The 15,802-nt window shown below is 34.0% G+C and overlaps 1 protein-coding gene across 1 annotated transcript in view; it reads right to left on the bottom strand.

The window, feature by feature from the left end:
• The window catches only part of LOC106662898 (protein tipE), a 48,320-nt gene extending 33,058 nt beyond the window's left edge, over positions 1-15,262 (bottom strand). The window contains exon 1 of the mRNA XM_014387339.2: positions 14,525-15,262. Coding sequence (XP_014242825.1) covers positions 14,525-15,231 — 707 coding nt within the window. The 5' untranslated portion in view covers positions 15,232-15,262. The remainder of the gene's footprint in view (positions 1-14,524) is intronic.
• Positions 15,263-15,802: the final 540 nt, after the last annotated feature.

The following is a 15,802-nucleotide window of genomic DNA, read 5'->3' as shown; positions in this document are numbered from 1 at the left end:
ATGGCATAACCTCACTGTAAGATATATTAACTGACAAAAAGTGAAAGCTAGAGTTACTGTTTTATTCATTCTGTCGTTAACAAACGTATCAAAATATATGTAAATTTTCTCATATTGATATTAAGGTGAAATGTTAAAAACAGAAATAGAAAAAGGTTATTTCTATTAATATAGGTACAGAATGGCATAAATCAGTTAAACCAATTACCTGACCCTGGGCATTAGGGACATAGGAGGTAAAACAGGAACCAATATGAATTCCCTAGGCTCTAAAGCTTAATCTTAAGCACCTTGCCATAAAAAAGGACACATCCAAAAATAGATCCTAGAAGTCTAAAACCTGGATCTAAACCCAATCACGAGGGACACGAATAGATTTATATAAATCCGCAAGACTTACAAAAGAATTCCTGGAGGGTTAAAGCAAGAGAACCAGGATCCTGACTGAACAGACAGGACTCTGCCGCTTAAGAAGGCACCGGGTAGGAGTGCATGCAAAAGAAACACAGTGCACATATTGCCAGGAAGAAGTGTCCGCAGACCACTTTTGTATGTAGGCATGTAGGTGGATTTTTGCTACTAGGACAGGAGAAGCCTCAAGCAAGATCCTATACCAAGGAGGCAGTGGCAAGGCTGTAGAGGTGTGTTAACAATCTAAAGCTGGCGAATGAGTAATAAAAATAAAGGATCACAATACATCTACTCAGTTCGAGGTGCAGAAGGCCTTACGGCTGTCTTTTTTGTCCCTATATCTATCCCCGCTTTTATTGTCAGTTATGACATTAGTAAAAACAAATAAGGGAAGTTCGTGCATTTGAATTCCACAAGCAATAATAAATGTCAGGTGAGAGAAAATCGCGCCTGCTATAAAAATGTAAAATTAAACTAATGTCAGTAACATCATAAAATAAAGAAGTTAAAAATTATTCAAAAGGTGGGTTGAGATGGGAAGTTGGTGTCCGAGTGGATCGAAGTCACGATAGCGTATTTAGCCGAAGGTCGTGGGATCGAATCCCGCTCTTGACATTGACTTTTTTATCTCAACCAATGCATAAAGATTAATTAATTGAAAGAAGTTATTTAGTCAATCGGACCACGAAATCTATTGGATTTAAAAATTATTATAAAGCTGTGGTAGATGATAACGAAGAAATAGAAGAATATAGGTCTAGTTTCCTTCTCATAATAAAAATATGTTGTATATCTATGATAATTATACTTTCTGATATTGATTTAATACCGCAGTTTTTATATAGAAAGTTGAGCCCCTCGGAGGGAAAATATTTATCAGCGGGTATATGCAAAACAAATCATCCGGTATAGCAGAACACAGAGGATCCGTAATTGTGCCCAGTTTTATTAATGGGATTGATGTCATCTAAATTTTAAATGAAATGCGTCCCCTTAATTTTTCGGCTAAAACCCCGTTCTGCTGACTGGTTAACGAAACATATATATGTTTGTGGATCTCTCCACAGAGCAATAGCCGTTTTGCCCCCGGGTGATACTTTACAACCTATTAAAAACGGAGTGGGTGGAATGTTTTAATAAAAGCAGTACCGTTTGATTTAGACGTGACTTTTTGAGCAAGCGTATTTTTATCTTGCGGATCGACGTAATTTGATGAAACTCGGAAGAATTATTGAACAGCCGAGCCGTGATCTATTGTCAAAATGTCAAAATCGTTTGGGAGGAATTCGCCCCTGGGGACTAGACGTGTATTGATTTAACCTTTACATTCATTGTATGAGAGGTGTTTGCTCCAGATAAATGAGGGCCCCTGTAAAACACGTTTCATTTAGCATAACGCCTGTAATATGCAATGAAAACTTCATCGAACCCGGAGAAGGAAAGCTTTCAATAAATGTGAAATAAATGCTGTCGTACCTGGACCACATTTGATGAGCCATATTGTACGAGCTTTGACATATTCATCACCAGGTGGTCCTATTCCACATGTCCACAATCGATTTGGAATATAACTTTACGATACAGTAGAGAACGAATTTACAATTCAGCACTCTATTTCGTTTATGAGTTTCCAAACAGCAATCAATCGTCTTCCCCGTCCGATAGATCGAAAAATAAGCGAGGACAAGCGGTCCAGGATTGCGATTTTAAATTTCGTTCTATTTTAATAGTCGGAATCGACCAAAAACAATTGCATCATAAATATTTATATAATTACTAATAAATTTATTCTTTTTATTTGTTTTTATTTAGACCAGGATAATCGGAATCGACCAAACTACAATTTCATCATGAATAATTATGTAATTATTAATAAATTTATTCTTTTTATTTGGTAGTTGGAATCGACCAAAAACCATTTCATTATAAATAATTATGGCTTTACTAATAAATTTATTCTTTTTATATGGTTTTATTTTAGACCAGGATAGTCGGAATCGATCAAACTACAATTTCATCGTAATAATTCTGTATTTATTAATAAATTTATGCTTTTTATTTTGTTTTATTTTAGGCCAGGATAGTCGGAATCGACCAGACTACAATTTCATCATGAATATTTATGTAATTATTAATAAATTTATGATTTTTATTTGGTAGTTGGAATCGACAAAAAATTATTTCATCATAAATAATTATGTCTTTACTAATAAATATATTCTTTCTATTTTGTTTTATTTTAGGCCAGGATAGTCGGAATCGACCGAACATCAATTTCATCATGAATGTAATTATTAATAAATTTATTCTTTTTATTTTGTTTCATTTTAGACCAGGATAGTTGGAATTGACCAAAAACAATTTCATCACAAATAATTTTGTAATTATTAATAAATTTATTCTTTTTATTTTGTTTTATTTTAGACCAGGATAGTAGGAATCCACCAAACTACAATTTCATCATAATAATTCTGTATTTACTAATAAATTTATGCTTTTTATTTTGTTATATTTTAGACTACGATAGTTGGAATTGACCAAAAACAATTTCATCGTAAATAATTATGTAATTATTAGTAAATTTATGATTTTTATTTTGTCGTATTTTGAATCCAGATGGTCGGGATAGCCATAACCACAATTAAATCACCCCGCAAGGAGAAATGTAATAATTTATTTATTTTTCTGTTATTTATTCGTATTTTCATTTAAATACGATGGTGTACATTATTTAATAAGTTATTTAATAAGTTAAAATGAAGTATACCTTCACTAAAGCTCTCCGTGGCCATTTCATTTGTCGCCGAGAATCAAATAGATTACACGACATTTGAAAAATGGCAAAAAGGAGGGAAAACTCAAAAGGTGGGGTTGAGATAGGAAGTTGGTGTCCGAGTGGATCGAAGTCACGATAGCTCAAGTGGTAGAGCAGCGGCATATCAAGCCGAAGATCGTGGGTTCGAATCCCGCTCGTGACACTGACTTTTTTATCTCAACTAAAAACCTCAATTCATTGAAAGATATTAATTGGTCAAGCGGACCACGAAAACCAGTGAATTTAAGGGGTGTATGTTGAATATCATGATCACGTTCAATCTCTTTCAGTTACAGTGTACGATCATCTAAATTGTATTCAAAACATAGATTATATTTTCTCCCGACTGTTGTTTCAATTTTATATACAACCGCTGGAAAAAAACGAAGTAAAAGAGAGAAGTAATACTTGATGGATACGTAAAAATGAAAAGAAGTTGACTGAGTTGACCCCTATGGTTGTAAGTGTTTTGAACTACTTCATTAATTAAAAATAAAAAGTACGCGTAGAGTAAATTATAACAGTTGGCCGTAAAAGGGAAATTTAGCAGTAATCAGTATAATTCCACTGAGTGAAATGTCACACGCCAAATCTAATTACTCTTCCAAAAACATGAACGTGCATAAATCCCAGACGGGCCTTTTCGATGACTCTTACTAGTGCATAAACTTGCTTGACCCACTTTATAACTGCCCTCGGTTGTCAGAGCGAGGCCAATCGATAGATGCGATCGACGATTGAAGTCGCATTTGTCTGTTTAGAAATCCTTCGTAATTGTGCCTGTCTTCGAGGGTTTACAAATTATAACGGTTCTCATTTAAAAAAAAAACCTGGGCTCCGCAAATGAATTGTCAATCTATAGAATAGAGTAGAAATTATAAGACTAGCAAGAATCATTTTTAAACCACACTCAATCAATTAATTGTTTAACGCAATTAATTCATTTAACAAATGGGAAATTATTTATGTAATGCATTGTTACTGTCTAATTGTTCCATACCCGGAATGAAATAGAAAATCTATGCCACTTTTGCGACTTAAAGTAACATTTTTATGAAGGATTTCAGCCAGTTAATAACAACATATTTGCACCGTAAATAGTTACTTCACATGCTCATAAACTGATAAATCAAAATTTAAAACTGTATAATATAATAAATAAATAATTATTATTATAAATAATAATAATATAAATAAATAATTATTAATAAATTTATGATTTTTATTTTCTAATTGAAACATTTTAAAACACAGAGAGAGCTTTTGTTTCTTGATTCTGTTTTCATCATCCATCATTTCTTTTCTTAAGCAATAACTCAAATAAATTTTTATACCTTTGATGTTGAAACCTAATCGGCTTGGGCATATCAACATTCTCTCTCCTGTTAAACATCAAGAACAATTGATTGTACTTGTCTATAAAAAAAAAAAGATTCAGCATAGGTCAATCTCCGGACTTAATCACCGCGATCCGGCCCTTAGACGCTAAAAATGCAAAAAAAATCATGTTCAAAAGAAGGTGGCAGCGTCGCAGCAGAGAAGCTTTCGCGAATCAAGACCCTCGGTAAATTTGGCTCGTGGACCAGCGAGGTTGACACGTGGACACTTACTTTTGGGACAAAACCAGTAGCATGCACAGAAAGGTTGCTCGATGTGTCCCACCTGACTAAGGGGAGTAATTCCATGGCTCTATATATAGAGCGCGTAGGAATGCCACCCGATATGAGAATTGTGCTTGAGCACGGCAGCGATTATTTGGGTCCCGTTTTCCGATTCTTAGAGGAAACGGTGTTGTTCTATTGTGTGTACCTAGTTTGTGTTGAGATTGAATGTATTTATTAGCGTGAACGTGTGTTGTGGGAGGGTCGACTGCGGAATATCGACGCTCAAATAGGTATGTGTAAAGAGTGATGGAGGAATATCGAGTACAGCATCACAAATTAAGCGAATGATAAGATCAATAGAAGAAATGTATTTAGGAATGATTGAGAGTGTGAATGGGTTTGGACGTGAACTGCGTGTGTTGGGCGCTGAATTGACCTAGCTGTTGACAGCATTCGGAGCCCAACCACTCATAGACCAATAAGCCTCCTACCTATTTCATCCAAAAACCTTTGAACGTCTCCTCTTTAAAAGACTAACTCCATTATTCGTCTCTGAAAATAATTCCTAGCCGTCAGTTTGGATTCCGACCTCTCCATTCTATTATTCAGCAGTGCTTCAAAGTTATCCTTGGCTCAGCCGCATTTCTGGACGTTTCGAAAGGATTCGACCGAGTGTGGCACCCGGTTTACTTTTCAAGTCAAAACGTATCCATACTCACACATACTACCTCATTATGAAGTCCTTCCTCTTGAATCGATGCATTAATGTGAGAATCAGCACCGATTTTTCACCCATCACGTCAATCAAAGCTGGCGTACCACAAGGAAATATTCTAGGTCTTATCCTCTACACCATCTACACTGCTGACATCCTACACACCCAAACGCGTCTCAACTAACCCGGACGTCACCACAATCTATGCACTTCAATCTTCTCAAGCAATCCAACATCTGATACTCAACTGCTGCACTCGCTGGCGGATCAGGATGAACCAGCAACCAAACAAGCAAGTTACATTTTCGCTCAAAAGTCAACCACAGTACATTGTCAAGCAAAATACAAGGTAATACAAAAACAAGATAACACCATTGTCCAACCAAGTTCGCTATCTTAGGTTTTACTTAGACAGCAAACATGTGTGCTGTTTAGTGACCGTTAGTTAATGATTATTTGGAGATCATGAGATGCGGTCTGGTGTGAGGTAAGTTTTAGAAAAACATTTTCTTTATCGTGCCTAGGTATTTATAGGCACGATACAGAAAATGTGTTTCTAAGACCTACAACACACCAGACCGCATCTCAAGATCTCCAAAGAATCATTAGATAGCAAACTTACAAGGAACCGACATACAAGGTTAAAAGGACGAAAACATAACAAAAGATATGAACTACTCAGACACCTATTGGGAGCAAAATCACGTTAAGCATGCATAATAACTTACTGCTTACAAACACTCAGCTTTTTTTAATTGTTTTTTTACTAAAACGAATCTGTGGACGAGATTATATAGACAACGGTTCACTCATAACATCTGAAACTCGTGACTTTGCAGTTTTATGTTTAGTCAGTTTCACACTTTTAAACGTGCTGATTAAAAAAACTAGAAACTGATGGTGCTAAACCAAAATCTTTGTTTCATCCCCTCACCAACGATGCTTATCACTAGTTGGTTTGATTTAAGCGACTTTTCTTGTCGAGTAGACGGTCGTCATTGTGTGGCCAATCAATAATGTGCTTGAAGTACGCTTACTTAATACCGGAAAACCTTTGATGAACTTACAATAATTTCAACAGAACCGATGTTAAAGCTGAAATATAATTATATCTATTTAACCAACTCGTGCTAATAGCGTGTGAAGTTGTAGACTCTCGAAAAATACTATCAGCGGAGTAGTCATTATGATTCGGAACATTTTTTTTAAATTCATTTATTTTATTTCTCATCAAGAAGCTAGAAGATATGCTACCAAAGCAGTATGTCGATATTATCAGTTCCTACCTTCCTGACAGACTGTTTAGAGTCAAACAAGAGGATCAATATTCAAAATTAAAAACAATAAATGCAGGAGTGCCACAAGGTAGCATTTTAGGTCCACTGCTTTACTTGTTATACACCAGTGATTTTCCGACAATAGATGGAGTAAAAATTTCAACGTTTGCAGATGACACAGCGGTGATATCACTAGGACCGACTATCACCCATTCAACCAAAATCCTCCAAAATGCATGTAATAAGATAAACGAATGGACAAAAAAATGGAAAATCAAGCTAAATCAGCATAAATCAGTTCATCTAATCTTTACAAACAAAAAGGTGGACCATGTTCCGTCGCTCACAATCGATGGAACTACTATACCATACAGCAATACAGCTAAATATCTGGGAATGACCTTAGATGCCAAGCTGAGATGGAAAGAACACGTGAAGAAAAAAAGGACAGAAATAGGTTTAAGGTATAGACAACTATACTGGTTGATAGGACGTGGCTCCAATCTTGCTATACAAAATAAAATATTATTATATAAACAAGTCATAAAGCCTATGTGGACATATGGTATTCAACTATGGGGTTGTACCAAACACAGCAATATCAAAATCATACAAACACTCCAAAATAAAATCTTACGTAACATGGTCAATGCACCTTGGTACATAAGGAATAAGGACTTACATAGGGATCTTAAGATCCCTGAAGTCACGGCGGAAATACAAAGATTTGCCGCCAAACACCAGGCTCGCCTCAGCCAGCACGGAGAATGTGGAAGCGACCAAACTCTTACATAACGAAACATGGTCACAAGATTAAAAAGAACAAAGCCATATGAACTTGTGTAGTTAAAAACGAATAATGAATAGTGAAATGTAAATCTTATTTGTGGAGTTTAGTGACCGTTAATCGATAATTATTCAGATATCGTGAGATGCGGTCTGTTGTGATGTAGGTTTCTGAAAAACATTTTCTTTATCGTGCCAACGTTTCACACACATTACACAGAAGACAAACACTTTGAGCCCTGAAGATGATCTCAATAAAGATCGAAACGTTGGCACGATAAAGAAAATGTTTTTCTAAACCTATATCACACCAGACCGCATCTCACGATATCTGAATAAGTAAATCTTATTGAACCAATGGGTTTATAAGAATGTAAACATTTATTTATTCTATAATATTATTGTAAAATTAATGGTTGCTCTAATAAGACCAGTTTTAATAAAAAAATTTAATTTTTTTAAAATTATTTTATTTGTTATGCATTCATTTTAATTTATTTTTGTTTTTATGTCACAAGCTATTCAATATTTTTGTAATAATAATCTTAACCGTGGTCATTTAATCGATTTTTCCAACGGTTGATCTATAAGGTCTAACCCCTGTTCAATTTTTATCCGTATGGCCAATCCTGTTCTTGGTAGGTTCATTAATGAGTTATCCGATAATGGTGACAGGGTGAGGTTTTGCTTTTGTTCCGTGCAACGATTTAGTCTTTACATGAAAAGGTTATTTTGTTCTTTACAAACCACATCGTAAATAAGGTTCGATAGTATTTTCATGCTTTGTGCAATTGATTGTACGTCATCCACAGAGACATCATTTAAGCTTTTGATCTGAAAGGATCTTTTGTAAAGATTTCTTAATTCTTAATTGTTTTTCATTTATAACCATTAATCTTGTTGAGAGAACACAAACCAAATTGTTTTGAGTGCATTATTTAATAACAGTTGTTTACGTCTCTGGGTTAATTCATGTATTCAATTTTCTTGCAGCAAACATGTTATTTACGCCACGGCCATGCAATAAATAAAGTCTTCTTTCTGGTGTCTCCAAATGATCGGAAAGTTTTATTAAGACTTTTTTCGCAGTAAGCTTATCGTTCGACAAATATAACCCGAAAATATGAGGAATTTATTTATATTTTATATATATTTTTTTATATTTTATATGAGGAATAAATAATACATAAATATGAGGAATATTTATTTGTATTTTATATATGTATTTTTTCACACCGATTTCATATATAATATGAATCATATACAACATATATAAGGTACAGCAGTCCCCATGGTTTTCCCAAAAATTATTCAACCCAAAAAAGTAGTATACTTCTAAAAGTAAAAAACTAACCTAACTATTTTTTAACTACTTAAAAACATTCTGATCCAACATGTTATTTTTGCAATATGTTATTTTTTTCTTAACCTATTTTCAAATGGTTGAATGGTTCAACACACGAAGGAAGTCTGCAAATGATCGAAAAGTTTTTGTTATATATTTTTTTGCAGTAAGCTTATTGTTCGTCATAAATTAATCCATTATTGTGAGAAAAAAAAGGCAAAAAGCCGAATTATTAATTTCTTTTAATCTCACACCCCATTTGATCAATCTATTCAGGGTGTCAAGGTAGAACAGTCCCCCGAGTTTTTTTTTTTTCAAAATTAGCCACTCTAGAAAAAAATTTAACGGTATTTCTTTAGCATAAGCTCTATTTTCAAACAATACAATAATTACGGAGTTATTTTATTTCTTTAAAAAAATTAAAAAATGATTTTTTTTCACGAGGTTTGCAACCGCAGGGGTCATATCAGCCAGTCCAGTGTCCGTGTTTTTGAAAAAAAAGCTCACTTATAAGTATGGTGGATAATGCCTTAAACGTTGCGGCCGCCACCATGCTTTTGAGCGATTCGTTTTTAATTTCTAATAAAATAATCAAGCTACGTGATTACGACCGAACATGATTCATGATTTTTTTGAGAGAGGAATAACACTAGTTTAGTCCATTTTAGCCATTTTTGGGAAAATAGCCCGTGTAGAGTATCTTTTTGGACTTTATCATAAACATATTAAATTACATATAATCCCATATTTTTTTGCAATATGTAACGTTTTTCTGAAATGGTTGAATGGTTCAACACACGAAGGGAGTCTCCAAATGATCGAAAAGTTTTGTTTATATATTTTTTTGCAGTAAATATTTTCTGATAATAGTTTCTTTTTTTTATGTATTATACGAGTCAAAATTGTGGCGAATTGTTTTCCGATTATCTCAAGCTGTAAAGGATGTGAAAACACTATCTGACTGTGTCAAAATCTAAGATTAGTTTAATAATTTCGTCAAATGGTGTCACCTTAATAAAATGTATATTAATATTGATACAAATTATATTACAATGTGTGGTGATTAGTAACTTTTTTAATTTAAAATTTTCTAGCATTGTATAAATTCATTTTTTATCTAAAATTTTCTAGCATTGTTTAATTTTTTTTTCATATCCTATATGGATTTGTAATACTTAAACAATGTTTATAAATCTCAGGCGCTGAAGATGATCTCAATAAAGATTGAAACGTTGGCATGATAAAGAAAATGTTTTTCTGAAACCTACATCACACCAGACCGCATCTCACGATTTCTGAATAATTATATTACAATGATCCACCGATTGACTATGCTATTTATAGACATTTATGCTTCGGAGTATTTCTTAAGCCTGGACTATGTTACATATGGACTACCCGGAGCTCCTAACTATGTTAATAATCCATTATATTTCGTGGTCCGATTGACCAAATAACTTCTTTCAATTAATTAATCTTTATGTACGGTATTGGTTGAGGTGAAAAAGTTAGTGTCACGAGCGGGATTCGAACCCACGACCTTCGGCTAAACGCCAGTGCTCTACCACTTAAGCTATCGTGACGTCGATCCGATTTCGATTATGTTAATAATTATATATATTTAGGAGTACCAATTACAATGAACGTAAAGTTCAACAGTGCTGCTAATTGTTGTAAAAAAAAGCAATTCTGGGTGAAAAGATATCATAAAAGGCAAATAAACTCATCAGAAAGTAAATTGCCGATTGCACATCAAGAAGAAATTGGGAAAATTGAATTAAAATTTATAACAAATATTTTTCATTTGCCTATTATTCATTACATCAGAGTTGAATTTGGATGAAATTCTATCAAATTAATAGGTTTACAAAGGGTTATTCAATGGAAATAATTTTGGCGTTACCTTTAGAATATAATGTAAAGAATATCAACAAACTACTTGGTAGTAAAAACTCTAAAAATTATTCTGTCAATTGAATAATATTGTAATGATTATAGGTTACGATTTCTGGCCATTAAAACAAATGTTTTAAAGAAGGAAAAGAAGAAATGGTAATGTTATGGGAAAAACATTTCTTATTAGATATGCAATGCTTAATACAGATTATAGTTCGAATTTTCTGCAAATTTGTTCAAATTATTGGAAACATATTTAATTAATTATGTTTCTATAAAAAAACAGAGAATTATTTTGCAACTGAAATTTCCGAATAAAAACGAAATTAGGCTTGAATTGATGGTAATGCTCATGTAATAAGATGTTATGACATATGCACTACATGTAAAACTTTGAAAGTTTGGAGCATAATTCTCAAACCTTTCATTTCAAATGCAGTGTGGTCACGAATGAAAAGCTCTTATCAGTGTTATCAACTTGGAAACAAATTGATATCTGCTACTTTACAGCTAAAGTCTTCAAATTGAGATAGTTTATTGTAACTTAATTTTTTTTTAAACTTCTATTACTGTATCATTTCCTTGCAATCTCCAATCAGTCAGAGATTTAGATAGTGTCCAAATTGGCTCCTTTTTATCTTTTAATGAGCTCATTAAAATTATGGTAAATAAAGCTCTAAACTAACAGGTTTCATAAAAGAATCACCATCGATTTCAAAAATGTTAATTGTACAAATATTTTATATATTTCTCTAATAGATTCATGATGGAATACAATTTCACAATGTGGTCGCCACTTTATGTGAATATCAATAAAACTGAAAAAGCCAAAACAAAATCCTACGATATTTGGCGTTCAAAGTTCATCAACTTCTAGATAATGTTGCCGGTGCTGAGTTAAGGGTTCTGTTCAAAATGAACTCTTGAAAACAGAAGATTCATTACCGCTAGTATATTTTTGTATAAATTGTTGAACATTGGTATCGACTTTCCTAAGTCACTAGAACAAATTTATTTTAAAGTCCTATCCAAAACAACTCAAAACCGGGATAAATTTTGTTAATAAGCCACTTATTATTATACTTTTTACTTCTGTAATATTGCTTCCGTGTCTTTATTGCTTAGATATAGATAAATAATTGAGAAATAGATGTAAAAAAGGAATCTCTTTTAAAATGCAATTCAAAAAAGTGTAATTTTTTTACGAGGGTTCGCAACAGCAGATCATTATTATTAAACCTCGGTGTGCCGGCGTTTTCGAAAAAAGCCCATTTGTAAGTATTTCGGGTTCGAATGCAGGGCCGCTGGATTCGAACCCGGGACCTTTACCTTACAGTGATGAGCGCTGCGTCAACGCCTAAACCCTTGAGGCCACCGACGCCACTAAAAAGGTGTATTTAATAACTGAGTTGTTTGTTAAGCTTAAAAAGTTTGTTTATTTGTCGTTTATGTTTTATAAATTGTTTGCCATACGTCAATAAATAAACATCTTGTAACGACTCCCCTACAACTCGATAGAAAAAGAATAAAATTGTTTGTTTATCAACGGCCCTATTTTCATTCTGTAAAGAGTCACTGTCGACTGATTCTATCAAAAATAGTCAGATACTCTTTCCAGTCTTGTAATCTCTGGAGCCTCTTTCTAATCTTCATTACAGCCGGTTTCATGAAATAGCTTTAAGAAAATCTATAGAAGCCGTTAGAATCAGATTAGCTTTCATGATTTTTTCTCCCTTATTATTTCTTTTCCTTCTTTATAATTAGAAAAAAAAGAAAATGAAAGAAACTACACAAGAATTTTTGTCAAAAGACGTTGTTTTTACGGAAAAAACTTACACAACATGACTTCAACACGTTGGTATAAAATAAAGAGAACTAAAACGAGACAGAAACTTGACAATTTTAGCATTTGTAATTATTAATGTATTTATTATTGTTTCATGGAAATTATGGTTGAAAAATTCGTGGCACGAGCTGGACTGGAACCAACATCCGGATCCGTGGGTTCGAAACCTGCCCGTGACCTTAATCAACTCAACCATACTTTGCATGAAAAACAATAAATAAATTAAAATAATTACTTTGGTTAATTATTAAGGACTGGCTAAAAGTAATTCTAATTATGTTAGGGCATGATTATGAGCCAATAGTTTAGACCCTTACATTATATTAGGTCCGATGCATTTCTCGATATACAACGGATTCTAATACTAATTTCTGATATTAGAGCTAAAGACTATTTTTTAAATATGTCTGCATCGGTAAAAAAATATGAACGACAGACACCATAGCAGTTATATATCTGTAGAAACAAGCCTTTAGCATCTGCTACCAGAAACAAGACCAGCCAAGATTGCAGTATTTCAAAAAAAAAAATTTTTAATAGTCTATGGTAGGTTTTTGTAAATTTCATGTTTAAACTTTTTTTTTTTTTTTATAAATTTTTTTAACGTTTCAGAAGTTTACACCCATCAGTATCTACATTAAAAAAAAATATAAGTATAACGAAGGAATTTAGTATTTTATAACATTTTATAAAGCAATAAAGCTTACCTTTTTTTAATTTAAATTTATATATAGTTTCTTTTCAAAGATATATGACCATTTTTCATCTTTAATTTCAGTTTATTTATATAAATATTTAGTACTATATTAAAGTAATATTTGAAAAGAGGAAAGTTTCCTTTTTATCACAACTGTATTTATTCGTTCCTTAAAAAGTATTATAACTAGCGAAAGTTATCTGTTAATTTTAAAAACATGAACCATCTTTTAATTAATGTTTTCGGTTTTACAACACTAACGAAAATGGCTAATCAGTCTAAATTCATAAAAATTTAACGATAAACTATATTTTACAACGTATCATTAATGATTCGAAGGTAGTGTTAAAACAATGGTTTCATCAACTCTTATTATTTTCTATTCTTTCACCATTCCAAAAGCCACACGTTGACTTGCTTGTTAATTACGCTTTAACTTTGTCATTACCATTAACTTTTACGTAAAATTTAACTTAATCACATAAAAGACATTAATCATAGAAGAAAGTGTATTGTTTTATTTTCAATATTTCTTGTTTGATGATTTTTTCATTAAAACTTATTAATGTTTCAAAATAGGGTATTCGATTTTTGTTCTTCTATAAGAATCATAATATTGGGAGGATTTATCTCTCCTATAAGTAAAAGGAGAGAATGAAAAACAAAAACAAATCAAACACTCGACTGAAGAATCATACATATGTCAGTAGTGTGTCTGTATGTGTCTATGGCCCAGAAGTTGTGTGAAAAAAATTTCTTTGTAGTACGGATGGAATAACAAATCTTGCAGTTTTGACCCTTTCAGTAAAGGAAATAACGATCAAATAAAAACCAGAACTAGATTTACAAACCAGAACAATTTGTTCGACTTTTTATGAATATATGAAATGGATTCAAGCCGAATCTGATCGGATCATAATTATTTGTTGATAAATTACGAAAATTTGTACTATTGGTTTAACTTTATTATTACTATTATTTGAGTGTTTACTTTTGTTCAAGGTTGGTACTTTTGTCATTAACAGACATATGGACTGAAGTTCGATCATAAAAATATTGATGATGCCTTTTCGACTTTTGAATTCAATATAGATACAGATAATATAGATATGGAAATTGACAACGTTCTTACCTCTGATCTTGTATTCTTGTCCGACGAATGGCGGGCGCCTGAGACCTCCGGCAATCGCAATGCATTACACAGAGTACAACGGAAGTGACGACTGTGACGACGAAAGGGATAGCGAAGTAGTGGATGATGACTTCGACCTGTCTATCCCTGTCGTAATGGCGCATTACGATTGTCCTGTTCTGTCGTGAGTAGTAACAGGGGAATTCGGAACCGGGCTCACCGTACGACTCCGTGAAGTTCGAACACGTCACGTCTGGAGGGTACCCGCATCCTTTGATATTCACGAGGAGAATACCTTCGAATTCCTCGTCGAACGTATCGTTGCCGAAGGGCGTGTAGTTGACGTAAATATGTGTGCAACGGTACATGTCCGACGTACAACCTTCACGGCAGGAGCTCCAGGAACAATTGAAAATCCCGGAATGGTCCTCTTTCCTCGTCGTCGTGCAGGTGACGGGTCTCGGAGTGAAGTCGGCTACCAGGGTGGAGATGGCCGGGTCGACGTAGAGCGGAACGAGGAAGAGAAGGGAAGAACCAGCAGAGACGGCCGACATGGTGAAAAAAGATGTGGCGTAGAACCACAGCTTCTGTCTGCAAGTCCGCTGCTGGACCTGCTTCGGCTTCTTCGCCGCTGTCAAATTGAGCAGCTTCTGCTTCCGAAGCTCTGCCTGAGGGTCGAGGAGCAGTTCTGAACTGCCTCCCTTCATCTCTCAACTCGCCATCCAGCCCGGAGCGAGGACTCACTCCCACTGAGCCGAAACCCGCCCCTTCTCAATTTCCCACCCGCCGATACCAACCCCCACGCCCAACACCCCCATACAACAGACACATACTAACACAACCCTATTATAATCCTCTATTAATTTTAGCACATTCCTCCTTCATACATTTCCCGTTGTCCGAATTCTTATTCGAATAAAAATGTGGTAATTTTAATAAGTACATACTTTCATAAAAGTTGCACCGGAGGCGGTCTAAACCTTCCCATATATAGAATCAGAAGGTCGTTTTCACGCACATGTTACACGATTATTAATAAACTGTCCAATTTATAACTTCAGTCTATCTGCCCTTATTCTTATTTTCGTTCTGTCATCCAAAAATGGACGGGTTTCTTCTTGACGGTTGTTTTAAAAGAACAATCGATTGGCGTAACGGTGTGCGCCTGGAAAACAAATATTTTCTTGCCCTTAACTGGGAAAGTGAGAAATAAGAAATCTCACCGTTTGTTTTTGTGTTTTGCAGTAGCGGGTCAATGAGTATCTCGATCAAATCGCC

Source organism: Cimex lectularius, unplaced genomic scaffold, assembly GCF_000648675.2.
Source record: "Cimex lectularius strain Harlan isolate CLEC.00 unplaced genomic scaffold, Clec_2.1 scaffold84, whole genome shotgun sequence".
Classification (NCBI taxonomy): Eukaryota; Metazoa; Arthropoda; class Insecta; order Hemiptera; family Cimicidae; genus Cimex; species Cimex lectularius.
The sequence above is the reverse complement of the archived record's forward strand: the minus strand, read 5'-3'. Positions and strand labels throughout refer to the sequence as shown.